Below are 14,655 nucleotides of genomic sequence, written 5' to 3'. Positions count from 1 at the left end.
CTGAGGCTCAGGAATGATCACCATTTGCATAATTATGTAAAAATTATGTTGAGATGTGAATGATTTTCTAAGGTCATGAATATTCTAATGGTAGTCTGTATCCTCATAACTTCCCATGAGTATAGCGATGTGGAGGAATAAGAGAGCAGAATTCAAGAAAGCCTTCTTCCATCGAACACATTGTGAAAATCAACTGTTATAGAAAAAATACAAAAAAACAAAACAAAGTTTTTGTTTTTAATGGGCAAGTTGTCCTTTTGCTGGAGTGATTTCCAGTTTCCACATGCTTCATGATCCAGAGTGTGTGTGTTCATTATTATGTAAATCATTATGTAGATGTGGCCAGTTGTCAGATTGCGTCTGTGTCCTGTTAAGTCACACGTCTGCCATAAACCGCCTGCTCACAGGCGCAGGTCTGTGTCTCGTCTCTTTAAATGTTAAGAAATGTATTATTCATTAGAGCACACTGTCTGACTGGCCTTAGGTTAGCAGAGACCTTTCTGCACCTGTGACCGTGTGTGTGTGTGTGTGTGTGTGTGTGTGTGTGTGTGAGTGTGTATGCGTTTCTGCATGCCTGTGACTGTGCTGAATCTCGTTGTCGTGCAGTGTGTGATTGTGTGGATAAGCCACTTGGTTTTTTTTTGTTTTTTTTTTTTTTACACCCACGTCTCCTGTTGCACCACACCTTCCCCCTGTATCCTTCTCCCTGCAGTGTGCACTCTGCTCCCACTCATGGATTTCAACTGTGGATTGGCGGACGAGCGCGTCGCGTCTGCTGCCAAGCCACTCCCTTTGAATCCATGAGACTGCGGGAGCAAGTCCACAGCTCCAGTGTGAAAACTGTCCGTGGTCACGTAGAGACTTGGTCCCGTGCACATTTGTGTTTCTCTGTCATTTGTGTGGCAGAACGGGAGTTGCCTCAGACACTGATTTAGAGTCAGTTTAGTGTCTTTGACCCCTAATTCTCTCGATTAGGATTTGGTTTGGCTATTCTGATCTTAGATCTGTGTCTGTGGGCAGCTTGTTCCCAGAGCGTGTGACCTCTCACCTCTAACCTGTTTGACTCCGCCCCCCCCAGCCTGAGAACCTTCTATTGGCCAGTAAGCTGAAGGGGGCGGCGGTCAAGTTGGCTGACTTTGGGCTGGCTATCGAGGTACAGGGGGACCAGCAGGCATGGTTTGGTGAGTATTCATCCATCCACTTTTTAAACCCTCAAAACGTTGGTTAAGCAACCAACCAGCCAGTCACACACTCACTTAGGTCGCCGACAGAAAGCCCAGTCTCTGAACTGCCCACCCCCACCTACCATTCCACATTTTCTCCTTCCCTCCATGCCATTTCTTTAGGTTTTGCTGGCACTCCAGGCTATTTGTCTCCAGAGGTACTGAGGAAAGACCCATATGGGAAACCAGTGGACATGTGGGCTTGTGGTAAATAACTTCACTGTTATCCCATCAAATGTTAGACAAAAAAAAAAAAAAAAAAGCGATCTATGGCCTCATCTGACCTGGCCAGTGTGAGGAGCCCAGCTTGTTGTTGTTTGGAGTGTTTGTGCAGCACCGCAGGGCTCAGCGCCGCAATAATTTGAAGCACTGCAATCTTCCAGGTGTTATTTTGTACATCCTGCTGGTGGGCTACCCTCCTTTCTGGGATGAGGACCAGCATCGACTATACCAACAAATCAAGGCTGGGGCCTATGATGTAAGTCTGCAAAAATCCACACAAATCAGATTTGAAATAATGATAAATGATACGCAATTCGGATCATTAAATGTTGTTCCTATTGACTCTTATATTAGAATTTTCCTTGGTCTTAAGCCTACAAAGGCAAAAGAAAAACCTATGTGTGTGTGCTACTGTTGTTAGCGTTTTTGTCTGCTGGTTCAATTGTGAATTTCCTGTGTTATTTGTTTGTTTTCATCTTTGCCTCGCTACGAAAATGAGAGCGTCGGCGGAGCTGTTATTCGTCTCTGTTGGTTTTGTCTTTATAATTAGCCGACTCTGTCTTGTTTTTGACAGTTCCCCTCCCCGGAGTGGGACACTGTAACTCCCGAGGCCAAAGATCTGATTAACAAGATGCTTACCATCAACCCCAGTAAACGCATCACTGCTGCGGAGGCCCTCAAACACCCGTGGATCTGCGTACGTGGCACACAAATGCATTGCTCCTATATGCTTCTCATTGTTTATCATCCTTCCCAAATCCTCAAATCCTCCCATCTTCTTCTTGCAGCAACGGTCCACAGTTGCCTCCATGATGCACAGGCAAGAGACTGTGGAGTGCCTGAAGAAATTCAATGCCAGGAGGAAACTCAAGGTGAGACTTCTGGCAAGCTTTTGTGTTTCTATTTATGTACAATGACTTATCTAGCCATTTTTCTCCCCTCACTTCTTGCCTTCCACACTCAAGAATTCTCAGATTGACAGAGGAATAATCACCTGTTCTTTAAAGCCTTCAAGTTGCTCTTTTGCTGTTGTTTCTTCTTTCTAACGGAACCTTTTAATCAATTTTCCTTTCTGTCTCTTCCTTTTTGTTCGTCATCACTTCCTCCTTTTCTTTCTTTGTTTCCTTTTTTTTTTCCTCGTCACTGCAGGGAGCAATATTGACCACTTTGCTGGTCACAAGAAACTTCTCAGGTATGTCTCTCACAACCTGGTTTCCCAAACATGTTATAATCAAAAGGAAACATTTTTCTTCAAATATTCAGAGGACGGTCATATTTCTTAGCTTTAAATACCAAAGAGGCTTATATTAGGTACTCAGTGAAGATTGTGTCTATTGGAAATGATTTGGAAAACTTTCAGCCTGTTTTTTTTTTTTTTTTTTTTTTTTTTTTTTAGTGGCACAAAAAATGATTTGGGAACAAAAATTTAACAGTAAACAGATTCATCTCCCTTATCTCGCTAGCTGTTGTTCTACCACTCTCTCTCTCTCTTTCTGTGTTTCGTACGGTGTCATACATTTTTGCATGCGTTTCCTTTGACATACTTCTACTTTTTCAGGCTCTCCTCCTCTCTTCCTCTTTGCTCACTCTACCGTAAAATGCATTTGTGTGTCTTTTATTCATCATTTTCTTCCTTTTTTTTCAATTTTCTTTCCGTTTTTGTTTGGATTGTGGTATCCATTCGAGGTAAGACTTTTGGAATGACAGGGAAATATATATGTGAGCTTTGGCTCACATGTTAAGCTTAGGTGTTTCTTTCTTGTCTAATAATAATAATTGATCACATATGCATGAACTTGAAATTTTTAGTGTTTAGACCAGGGGTGTCAAACACTTGGCTCGTAGTCAAATCCAGCCTACTAGAGGGTCCAACTCAACCCATGGTAACTTAGGAATTATAAAAGAAGGCAGTGGCTGCAATGCTTCAGTAAATATACATATTTAATTTTTTCCCCTGTTGAGAACCCTGAATAGGACAGCAGATTTCATAATCCAGCTGTGAAACTTTGCTACCTTGCCGCTGGTAAAATATCATTATCATTAAAGTTATGTGTGATCAGTTTCCGTTGGGGGGAAACCAAAGGTGAGGGTCAAAAAACAGACAACCTTAGGAAATATAATAGGGTTTTGTACAATTGCACTTAATTATAGTTTAAGCACATCTCTGCCCTGGAACTAAACCAAAATGTGGCTCTGTTGTGATTTATAGGTCCTTATTCAGTTATTCTGCTGCTCCAGCCACATTCAGATTAAGCTAGACTGTATGTGGCATGAACCTCAAATGAGTTTGACATCCCTGATTTAGAAAACCAATGTTGATCCTCACACTGTGTTGATTTAAGATCAGAACGAAATCTGTGCATAGACACAGCATGCGTTCCAAATGTAATTTGATCTTCTGATAATTCATGACATTATAAATAAAGTGAGAGAGGACTGGCGGGAATGTACTGTATGTGTGGACCCTCCTGATTAAGTGCATGTGGATGTTCGCAAATGTCAATCTAAGAATGCTGTGTGTGAGTCTGTTAGAGATTGTTAGATTACCTCTTCATCACCTGCTAAATATATGCCCAGTTACCCGCCCACCCCTTAGCCCCTCACATGTGGATTAGTATGAAGAGCAGCCTTGCATAAATGATGTTATTCTAAGCATTTCTTGCATTGCATTATGGATCTTGCAGTTGGATTTTGCACCTGGAGTTTGAAGATAAGCGCAGTTGATTGATATGCTTGCTGCATGTTAGCGTAGCCTCAGGCATCAGGCTGTTTGTTAACGCTTGTGCTAAATGGAGTTCTCTTTCTACCCCTCTGCAGCAGCCAAAAGTTTGCTCAACAAGAAGCCAGACGGCGTGAAGGTAAGCGTCCCGGCACAATGAAGAGAGTGTCTGGTTCCTTGCATTATTTTGTTGGAACGATCAGCATCACAAGAGCCTTATCGATTATTTTTTTTATGCACTGTGCACTTAACAGCATCGTCATTCAGGGACAGTCACTTTAAGCTCCGGGATGTGGTTGTTAGGTTGTTCGCTCGGTCTCACGATTCTTTTGTGGCACAGAAAACCACACTGATTACACGTATGTGAGATATACACCGATCGGTCCTAACATTATGACTGCTGACGGGGTCAATGAACAACACTCATACTCTCATATTCAGCAGGTAAATTTCAAACTCAAAGGTGATGTGTTAGAAGCTGGAAAAATGAAATATTGTCAGGACTTCAGCAAGTTTGACAATATCCAGAATGGTTAGAGCGGAATGACTTGGTCAGAGCTTCTCTGATGTGTTTCTGGTGGACAGTAGCCAGTATCCATTAAGACCGTCTCAAGGAACCACAAACCATAAACTGGTTTGTCATGAATAGTCACGTTAAATTATGGACATTTGAAGTGAAAACAGGGCAAAATGAAAATTGATTGCAGGTCAAACAGCTTCAGAATGTGTGCTGGTTTATGATAAAGAAGGTGCCAGAATAAACAGACATCGGGAATCTTACACAATACCAAGGTCATAATGTTATGGGTGATCGGTGCATTTTTTCTGGTCTCCCTAGTTTCTCTTCCTGTTTGTAGTTTCTCAATTTACCATATTTCACATTTTCCATAACCATAACTTTTTCCATAACTTTACTGAGAGACCCTGTTCTGCTCTATCCTGGTTTATCCGTGTGCTTGAGGCCCAACCTGAAATCCAACACTGAACGCACAGGAGCCGCCGTGGCGAATTACGTTTGCCTGCTTTCTCTGTAACGTGTTGATTTGAGATTGGACCTCTTCACACGCCTCTTGAATCAGTGTCACTGTGTTTGGGGATTACTGAGACATAAAGTCTGCGGTGCTATTAAATCCATTTCAGAGGGTTTGTTCCTCTCCGTGTGACCCCATCTGATGGAGAAAAAAAAAAGAAGTGTTTGTTGTGTGAGGTTTGAGGGCATTAGTTTCTATTTTCAGATCCTGAAAAAAATGTAATCTTTTGCAAATGTATTTTTCCCCATTGGTTCTCAGTTAAACATTCATGTTCTCTGAATGTTATTTCTGAAATAATTTGATGCATAGTCACAGCTTTTACTTTTTCAGCCTCTAAATTGTACCGTTCTCATAGCAGGGACTCAGAGTGTTAACCCGTTTCTCAGTGCGATTCAAATCCCCTCAAACACAAACTTGACTTTTAAAGTTGCAAGTCAGTGCTGATTTCTGTTTGAAAAAAGTACAAAAGTTACAAAGACGCATGTTCTGTATTTGGCTGAATCAGTGTATCACTGACTTCCCTATCAAGGCCAAAAACAAGCCTACATTTCTACATTTTGAAGTTCATTCCTTCTCTCACAGTCTTTTAAAGTACCTTATAAAGCAGATGGCAGCTCTGAGAGAAATGAGCTTTGGGATGATATTTCAATAAACTGCTGACATTTTCTCCTAACTTCAGCCCAAACTAGTCTAGTTTCTAATCTAATTAAGTTTCCGTCAGTGGAGTTTTTCTCATTGCAGTCATATTGTATGTTTCATTGACGCCGGATCTTTGGGACACATGTTGAAATGATCTCTCTGAAATGGATTGTAGCCGAAGTGAGAGTGAGAGAGTGAGAATGCTGTGGGTATGAAAAGTGTGTATGTGTGTCATGTCCCCTCTACACTGCCCCCTGCAGGTCAACAACAAAGCCAACACAGTGACCAGTCCTAAAGACACTGGCCCTGCCCCTGCACTGGTATACACACACACAATGTCGTTCACACCCGCACCTTCGCTCACCAAACATCAACGCTGCTCTACCTCACATCCCCCTGTGGAGGAGGTACAGGTTCACCCTTTCCACAGGGTCAGATCATGTTTGGATTGATCTTGCTCATGTTATAAATTGATAATAAGGGGAGTAAGTAGGAAAAAATGAAGTGCTGAACTACAAGGAGAAGAGACGTGTTCTTCATTTATTAGGCTATCCCTGAATGAAAGCGTGTGTAAAAGCTTTTGTGACTGCGCAGCATGTCCCAGCTACAAAAATTCTGATAAGAGTACCCATGAAATACATTCACAATTCAGAATGATGTGTTTGCTCATTCTTCTGAATCAGCAGCGCATGCATGGGCTACCGGAAGCTTGGTCAATATGGATTCCGTTGGATTTGAGCAATGCTAGATAATGTTGGGCTGAAACAATAAGCCTTTACACACATTTAGATCGGGTCTTCTTATTTGGTCCTAAATCTGTGGTTAGGGCAACCTCTACCTCAAGCCCTCCCTCTTCCTGTCCCTTTGTCCTCTACCAGACCCCCCTCCCCCCCTCCTGTTTACACACTGATACCATGCATGAACCTCCTCCATGTTGCTGGATGTCTTTTAATTCCACGGTCTTTTATTCTGCATATGAATGTTAGCCTCTATAAACCAGGAATGTGCAGGATGTGTTGCTTTCATGGCTCGTCTGTGCATGGCTCTGAGGAGTGTTGGGGGGATATCTGGTTGTCGGCCACCACTCATTGGCTCGTGCACCGTGTCTGCTGACTGGCTGTCTGCGTCAGGCCACATGACTGCTGCTCTGCATGATGTCAAAGACTTTCTGTCCCCCCCATTTGCTGTCAAGTCGATTACGCATGAACGCAGGCACATGACATCTGTCTCCCTCTCTCTCTATATCCTCCTCTCTCTCCATCTCACACACACACACACATGCACACATACACATACACATACACACACACAGACACACTCACAGATGATGTTATAATCTAGTGTAATCTGGGTGAGTGATTAGAGGGACTGAGCTGGTCATCAAGATCGATTCTACAAAAGCCCAGACATCTGATTACAGAGGCAGGATGCTGGCGAGGGGCTGATGGTTGTCAGGCAGACACAAAAAGACTACAGTAACTCCAACCGGCAGAAAGAATGGAGCACAAGAGCAAATAAAGGACAGCAGCAGCCTGGAAAGGGTTTGTTTTGCTGTCAGTAGAGGACAATATAGTGTATATAGAGATATGTATACACAGTCAGGTATCAGTAAACCAGAACAGCTTCTTGATATTCAAATACACACAAGCACATTTACATAATTTATTTCCCCATTTTTTTTTCTTTCCTTCTTAACTTACTTGTTCCCACAACGTCTCAATCATTTGTTCTTTTTAGGAACCACAGACAACTGTGATCCACAACCCCGTGGACGGAAACAAGGTAGTGTAACAATCAATAAATGCATTTTTAATATTAATAATAGCATCAGGACCCCTTACTCCTGTGATTTAGTGATCTCTTTTAGTCCTGTTAGGAACACAGTTTCTCCAGAACAGTAGTTGTTCTTGATCAATACATGAACAGAATTGCTCCAGACGTTTGGAGAAGCTTGAGTGACTGTGTGATTCGTTGTCAGGAGTCCATTGAGAGTGCCAACACCACCATTGAGGACGAAGATGTGAAAGGTAGGGAATTCTTATGTTTTCTGGAAGATTTGCTGATGACCCTGATCTTCACTGGATTAGTAAATAATCATTTTAGTTATTCATTTATTTTCTTTTGTTGTTTTCTCATGAAATTTGGAGCAACCTAACTATGGAAACCACTCCTCTGTTCCCCAGACTCTTCTTTTCTTTTCTCTCGTGGCCCTGACTCTTAATTTCTCTTAAAATTATTGAACACTACCAACTTATTTTATTTAATTTTTTTTTTATGTTTTCTTTTGGTTTCAGGATGATTGAATATTTCTTTTTTCTTTTTCTGTTTTTTTCCTTTCCTTTTTCTTCCTTCTGTTCTTTGAATATAATTTTTCCTCATAATTCCTGTCCTGGTGAAACATTGTAATCCTTGTTACACACCCCCAACCAAAACACACGCACACACACATTTATATATATATATACACACACCCGATCACCTCCCCCGTCCATGCCACTTCTGACAGCCCTCCGTTTGGGCAGCTTAGTGAGCGGTATCTTGTGCTCTAAAAGCCGTTCGTCACAGATGTCTGACTCCAGACAGACTCCCACCTCCTCCATTCAGAGTAAGTCCCTTCACCATGGGAAACACAGTCTTCACTGCAGGACAGCAAACTCTCTGTAAAGATCAGTGACTCTCATATTCCTACTGCTAACATTCTGCCCTTGGTTTAAAAAAAAAAAAAATAGGTGTACTTTACTGCCTATATAATCTGTTTATTGCTCTACACACACACACACACACACACACACACACACACACACACACACACACACTCACATACACACACACTCTCTCAGTATTGTAGTTTATGTTGTAAAGGGCTGATTTACATATAATACTTTCAAATATGATTTGACATGTCTTTCTTTTGCACAAATTAAGTATTGTTTTCAATATCCCCCAGCCTGCACCAATAACAATAAAGGTAACTGTCACTATTACTTGGTAAAATAATTCTGAGCCTTGGTTTGATTTGTCTCTGTCCATCTTGAGCTTTGTTGGGTGAAAGAAATTCTGTCATCCTGCATTTTCCTGCCTGATGTCAGTATTAGTTATGGAAGGCTTTCTTTCTTCTTCTTTGATTGTCATATGTCAAACCCAATGCATACATACATACAGTATATATTTATATATATGTATATATAGTGGAAACATAAAAAAAAAAATCAAGTGATCGCCTTCCATTTCTAATAACTTTGAATCCTGCTAATTTGTAGACTAGCACTCATTTGAAGCTAATTTGATGTCAGAATTTTCTTTATCTTCGCACAGATCAACATTTGCCTGAAATAAAGTGGCAGAGCTGTGACTGCATCCACTCATTTCACACTGCTATCCTGTGATTTTGCTTGCAGCTCGCAAACAGGAGATTATCAAGGTGACCGAGCAGCTGATTGAGTCCATCAACAACGGAGACTTCGAGGCCTACGCGTAGGTTTCCTTTTCTCTCATCCAACAGAACTCAGTGATTTTAATGCTCTGAGCGCTCATTTTGTTTTCTTTGTAACGCCACAGGAAGATTTGTGATCCCGGTCTGACCTCTTTTGAGCCTGAGGCGCTGGGCAACCTTGTGGAGGGACACGACTTTCACCGCTTTTACTTTGAGAACGGTGAGTTCTACGCCGCCAACTATCTGTCTGGAGGGGAAGAGAGATTCTGTGGGAACCAGAAAGTACCCTCAAGTTTCCACAATTCACCAACAAGGCAGAGAAATCGCCAAACAGATTTGTCAAGTTGAGAGAGTATTTGTTACAGTTAATGAAAAATGGAATCCTTGCTCATGCTATCTGGAGCAGTTGAAATTTATACAAGCTCCGTGCAGGAGCCAACTGGCTGCGCACCCAATTTAGACACTGCAAAAGAGAATTTGGCACAAAGAGTTTGGCACTATAAACACTATGAATCATTCTGATTGGGATTAATGCATTGCTCTCATCAGTTCGTTGAAATTTTCCAGCCGTCTCAATTTTTTTTTTTTTATTTTGAAGAAGAAGATTTACTGAGCAGGAATCACAGAAAAACCTAAACCTTTGGAATGAAAATACCACAATAAATACACACAAATTAAGACTGTCTCAGCCTCAGAACCAGGGGTCCCAGACCCCAAGTTGGGAACCGCTGTGCTCCAGGAAAAACACTGTATCGACTTGTTTGTTGTGTTTTCATTGACATTGATCCTGAAGTGTGTTTTCTCGGTGTGAGTGATGACTAGAATAGAAATATCTCACATATGCAGCAGCACGTTCACAAACAGACCCAGATGATGGAGCGCTGGTGTGCAGGGAGTTGCTGGGATGCGGTGTTTCTCGAACATGCTCCTAAAATACCCTTTCCAGGTCATCGCCAAGCTGAAACCTGGCCCATCACCACTCTATCTAATTCACTTAGTTTAGACAAGGAAGGTATTTGAACCACACAGGACCAGGATTAAGAAAACACAGAGAGGAAAATTCCAACTAACAGCTACCACCAGGCTGGGTGTAGACGGTGATAATACATTTTGCACTTTCTAATCTCTGCCTCTCATTTGCAGCCCTGTCCAAAGGCAACAAACCGGTGCATACCATCCTCCTGAACCCGCACGTGCATCTCATTGGAGAAAATGCGGCGTGCATCGCCTACATTCGGCTCACCCAGTACATGGATACCGGCGGCATGCCTCGCACCATGCAGTCGGAGGAGACCCGTGTGTGGCACCGCCGGGATGGGAAGTGGCAGAACATTCATTTCCATCGCTCCGGCTCACCCAGCATTCCCTCCCAGTAAGAGACAGAGGGAAAACCTCACTTTCTGATGATCTGTAGGTATTTCAGCAGAATATGCCAAGATTTCTCCAACTTCAAACATTTTTTTTTTTTTCAGTTGTGTCACTGTTTGATCTCTTAATAATAATTAAAAAAAAATGTGCAAATTGAATTTATACTTTCTACATCACTAATGATAAAAAGTAATAAAAATGGCCATATGGAGCAATTATATGATCAATCAAATCAAATCAAATCAAACTTTATTTGTAAAACACTTTTTCATATTTATAAAAGCAACGCAAAGTGCTGAACAGTAAAAACAGTAATAAAAACAAAAGAATAAAAACTGCACTCAGTAGGTATTTATTGTCAAATTATGACAAAACCTCATTTGGCTGCCATTTTGGACGCCATCTTGAATCTGATTACTATCGTACTGAGATTATAAAGTAGAATTATGAATCCTCTAATCAATGACTTCTTTGTTGAGCAATAAATTGTGTCTTCATCAGGTTTATATTTAGGCATATTCCAGAAGTTGCATCTTGGTCAGGAGCAGTTTACCTGTCAACTCAGTTAAATTCAGCTTTATTTATATAGCGCCAATTACAACATTGTCATTTCTAGACACTTTTACACAGAAAATCCAACAGATCCACACGAGCAAGCTCTTTTACCACAGCCTTTTGATTTAATTTGAAATAAGAGTTGTGTTTTGATGCACTATGTACCACGTCATTGTTTATTTATTTGCAATTTCTCTCTCTCTGTTTGCAGTTAATGGAATACTAACCAGGTGGTCAGAAACAAAAGAGAAAAAAAAAAAGAAAAAGAAAAGCAACCCCCATCAGCAAACCTAGTGAAGCAGTCTACTAGCCAACCTGTGACTGCTCTTTGACCCTTCTCAAAGGATACGACATCGCACAGGACACAAGTATTATTACATTTTACTGTTATGGCATTTTATTAATGGACGTCATTTGAAACCACCGCTGGGTGGCTGCACACCGTATTTGGACATTATGAAACAAGCATATTGAGAACATTTTTTTTTTCTTTCGTTTGTTTTTTAAGATGTTTTGGTATGCATTTTAAATATAAAATAGAGATGTTTAAAAATGTACTACTGTAACCTCTCCCAAAAATTAGTTCTGTATTTTTATGTGTATTTCTGTGTGTGCAATTCTAAAATATTTGGAAGATCAGAATGTTAAATTTGAGCTTGCTTTAGTTCTGGTGATGTATATACATTGTGATTGTTGATATTTAAATGAAAAAAAAAATCAAACATTGAAATTGCTATTCTTGCTATCAGAGGAAATAAGAGTTTACGTAAAATCCAGTTTATGAGCTACATTTATGTTTGCTATGAGCTAAGTCATACTGTTTAAATTGTCAGATTTCAATCTATAGTACTGATTTAAATGTAAAGAAAAGCAGAGCAGCTTACACTTTGCATTGAGATATGTTTGCCTTTATATCAGTGACATAAGAAATAAGAGAATGTAGCATATATGTAATATATGAAAATTTAAGACTATTGTGTAGTGCATGGTGGGGGGAGGGGGGCGTTATCGTGAGTAAGATGATATGAAACTATATTATATTCTGTTTAATTTGTCGATCATTGACTCGTTTGCATTTGTTAATGTTGTGCATCGGTCCCGTCCCAACTGTTTCTAATGTCCTCCAGTATCATGGAACTGCTGTAAAAACAATAACAGTGTTACGGTTTAGCATCCAGCGCCAATATCACACTCTCATATCGGTGGAGGACAGTTTAAAAACCCTTAACATTTTGTATAAAAACGAGCAGAAAACAGGATCATTTTTCATAATGTTTGTACTTGTATCGTATGACTGTGTGCGTAGGGTTTCTGTTGTCATTTTAATCTCGTCACACCGATGTGTTACTTTGCCAGTTGCATAAAGGAGATGGAGCCAACCCACGAGAGGCTCTGCCAACTGTCAGGATGGTTGAACTTTGAGGTCTGGAAGCATCGTTAAAAACTCTGGGCGAGGCAACGGATTTAAGGGAAAGAAACTCGGACGGGGTCAAATGAGAGACGGTCAATGCTGGGATGTCTTCCTCGATGATCAGCAGTGCTTCTGTCGGCCCGTTGACTCACCACCGCAGGACAACGAGAGTGTCTTTGTCATCCCCACTGTTTGCTCTGTCTGTGGTCTGTCTGTTCTTTTTTTAAGGGGAAAATATGATTAAAAAAAAATCTTTCTTTCAATGAAACGTATGATGTCAATGCAATGCACCACTCCTTATATGGTGTGTACCTTTTGCCAGCATGGCAATAGATGGCTTAACATGTTTAAGAAATAAATAAAGCAGCTAAAAGGTGTGATAATGAAAGAGTTTTCACTTATTTTATGTTGATGGTTGGTTCTTATGCTGTAGCGGAGCCAGAGTGGGGGCAAGGGGGGTGGTCGCCCCAGGGCCCACAAGGTTTTAGGGCCCCGTTTCATGTGATGTGTTCACATTTAATTGGAAATAAATTATTATAATAAATTGTGCAGTGTGTGCGAGAAGGCATACGCATATGAGTGTTGGCTCCAATTTGCCAATTCTTACATTACGACTGTCCATGAATGCATCAGAGCTGTAAGCCAGCGCTGATTGGCTGTGCGGCGTTAACGAGTTTTTTCTTTGCACTTGATCTGAACTCTTTGGAGGGAAGTTAAACAGTATGCTAAACACTGTGCTAGCCGCTAGCGGTACTACCCAAAACCTAACATCGGAGCCACCGTATTTTCAAAAATATTATCTTTATCAGAATGCCGTGCACTTAAACACCTGCCTATTTGATTGTGCCTTGTGTACTAGAGACCACCGAGTCTATTTTTTTCTCTAATATACTGGAATTCCAAAAGATATAGATAGCTGTGTCTATATCTATCTGAGTAGATTATGTAATTTTAGACCAGCTGTGTTCATTTTATATTTAAGCTGTATCAAAGATGGTACAGATTTAGCCCGTGACTTTTTATCTAAGCTTTCAGCACCATGGACAGCGGACGCTCGGAGATTGACACTGTCAGGTTGCATTGGTGTGTATGTGTGTGCGTGCACATGTGTATTTGTTCTTCAGAACAAGTTTGTGAACTGGTTTGTGACTTTATTCTGCTTTCTCAGGCATACAGGTTTGCTTGGCTCAATAAAAGTGAGCATTCGTGTGTTGTTTGATGGTAGGATGAGGTATTGTTTGAATGGTAAAATTACGGTACTATCATAAGGGCCCATCAAGAATACTCTCCTCTGTATTGAGACCCACGCTCTGCCTCTGTTCTTTATGGGTCTTTTTTAGCCCATTGACACAGTAGTTTATGGTACTTTTTAAATCTGCTGGACAAAGATCTTTCCAAATAAATGAAAATGGTCTGTTATGAATTAATTATCTAAAAAATAGCAACTTATGTGATTCTAGTTCTTGAACAGTACTTTTTTTTATAATTAGTGGGGACATCTTGTGGACATCAGAGGAATCTACAGGCTGGGGGATTTGAGTGACCAGATGTCCTCAGTGAGCAACTCCAGCACTTTCAAGGTCATCAGGTAGGATCCAGTAGGTTATGTTGATAAATATCTGTTTTTGGAATGTTTGTAGATATCTTTGCAGCATTTAGACATTTTCACTGTTTTATTACATTTCATTAAAACTGAAGAGTGAATATCACGCTTCATTTGAGAAAGGTTTTGTTGACACAGATTTATTTAAAATGCGAAAAACGAGTTTATAACCCACAATGATCCCACGATGATATAAACACAATGATCTAACTTTACAGTGCAAAATGCAAGTCAACAGTAAATTACTGCATGGGGTGGTACTGAGCAGCATAATCCGTCGAATAAACTGGGAATACCTGTTTAAGCAGCTTTAAAAACGAAACGGAACATAAAATTTTATATACATACATACATACATACATACATATATATATATATATATATATATATATATATATATATTTACCAGGGACTTTGCCTATATTCCTGTACTTCACCTTAATAATCTACC

General features: G+C 40.5%; 1 protein-coding gene across 13 annotated transcripts in view; it reads left to right on the top strand.

Moving 5' to 3' along the window:
• Positions 1-12,852, top strand: part of camk2d2 (calcium/calmodulin-dependent protein kinase (CaM kinase) II delta 2) — a 33,290-nt gene extending 20,438 nt beyond the window's left edge. The window contains exons 7-21 of one of the 13 annotated variants that reach the window (XM_030093562.1): positions 1,079-1,181; positions 1,347-1,430; positions 1,607-1,701; positions 2,020-2,142; positions 2,234-2,317; positions 2,595-2,637; positions 4,266-4,303; positions 6,095-6,154; positions 7,572-7,616; positions 7,813-7,861; positions 8,782-8,802; positions 9,233-9,308; positions 9,393-9,487; positions 10,411-10,639; positions 11,402-12,852. In XM_030093562.1, the coding sequence (XP_029949422.1) occupies positions 1,079-1,181; positions 1,347-1,430; positions 1,607-1,701; positions 2,020-2,142; positions 2,234-2,317; positions 2,595-2,637; positions 4,266-4,303; positions 6,095-6,154; positions 7,572-7,616; positions 7,813-7,861; positions 8,782-8,802; positions 9,233-9,308; positions 9,393-9,487; positions 10,411-10,639; positions 11,402-11,405 (1,149 nt within the window). In that variant the 3' untranslated portion in view covers positions 11,406-12,852. Of the gene's footprint in view, positions 1-1,078; positions 1,182-1,346; positions 1,431-1,606; positions 1,702-2,019; positions 2,143-2,233; positions 2,318-2,594; positions 2,638-4,262; positions 4,304-6,094; positions 6,155-7,571; positions 7,617-7,812; positions 7,862-8,781; positions 8,803-9,232; positions 9,309-9,392; positions 9,488-10,410; positions 10,678-11,401 lie in introns of all 13 variants that reach the window. The other 12 variants (XM_030093563.1, XM_030093560.1, XM_030093561.1 and 9 more) reach the window with 12 other exon arrangements.
• The last annotated feature ends 1,803 nt before the right edge of the window (positions 12,853-14,655 follow it).

Source organism: Salarias fasciatus, chromosome 6 (genome assembly GCF_902148845.1).
Source record: "Salarias fasciatus chromosome 6, fSalaFa1.1, whole genome shotgun sequence".
In the NCBI taxonomy this organism is placed as follows: domain Eukaryota; kingdom Metazoa; phylum Chordata; class Actinopteri; order Blenniiformes; family Blenniidae; genus Salarias; species Salarias fasciatus.
This window is presented reverse-complemented; position numbering and strand designations above follow the sequence as displayed.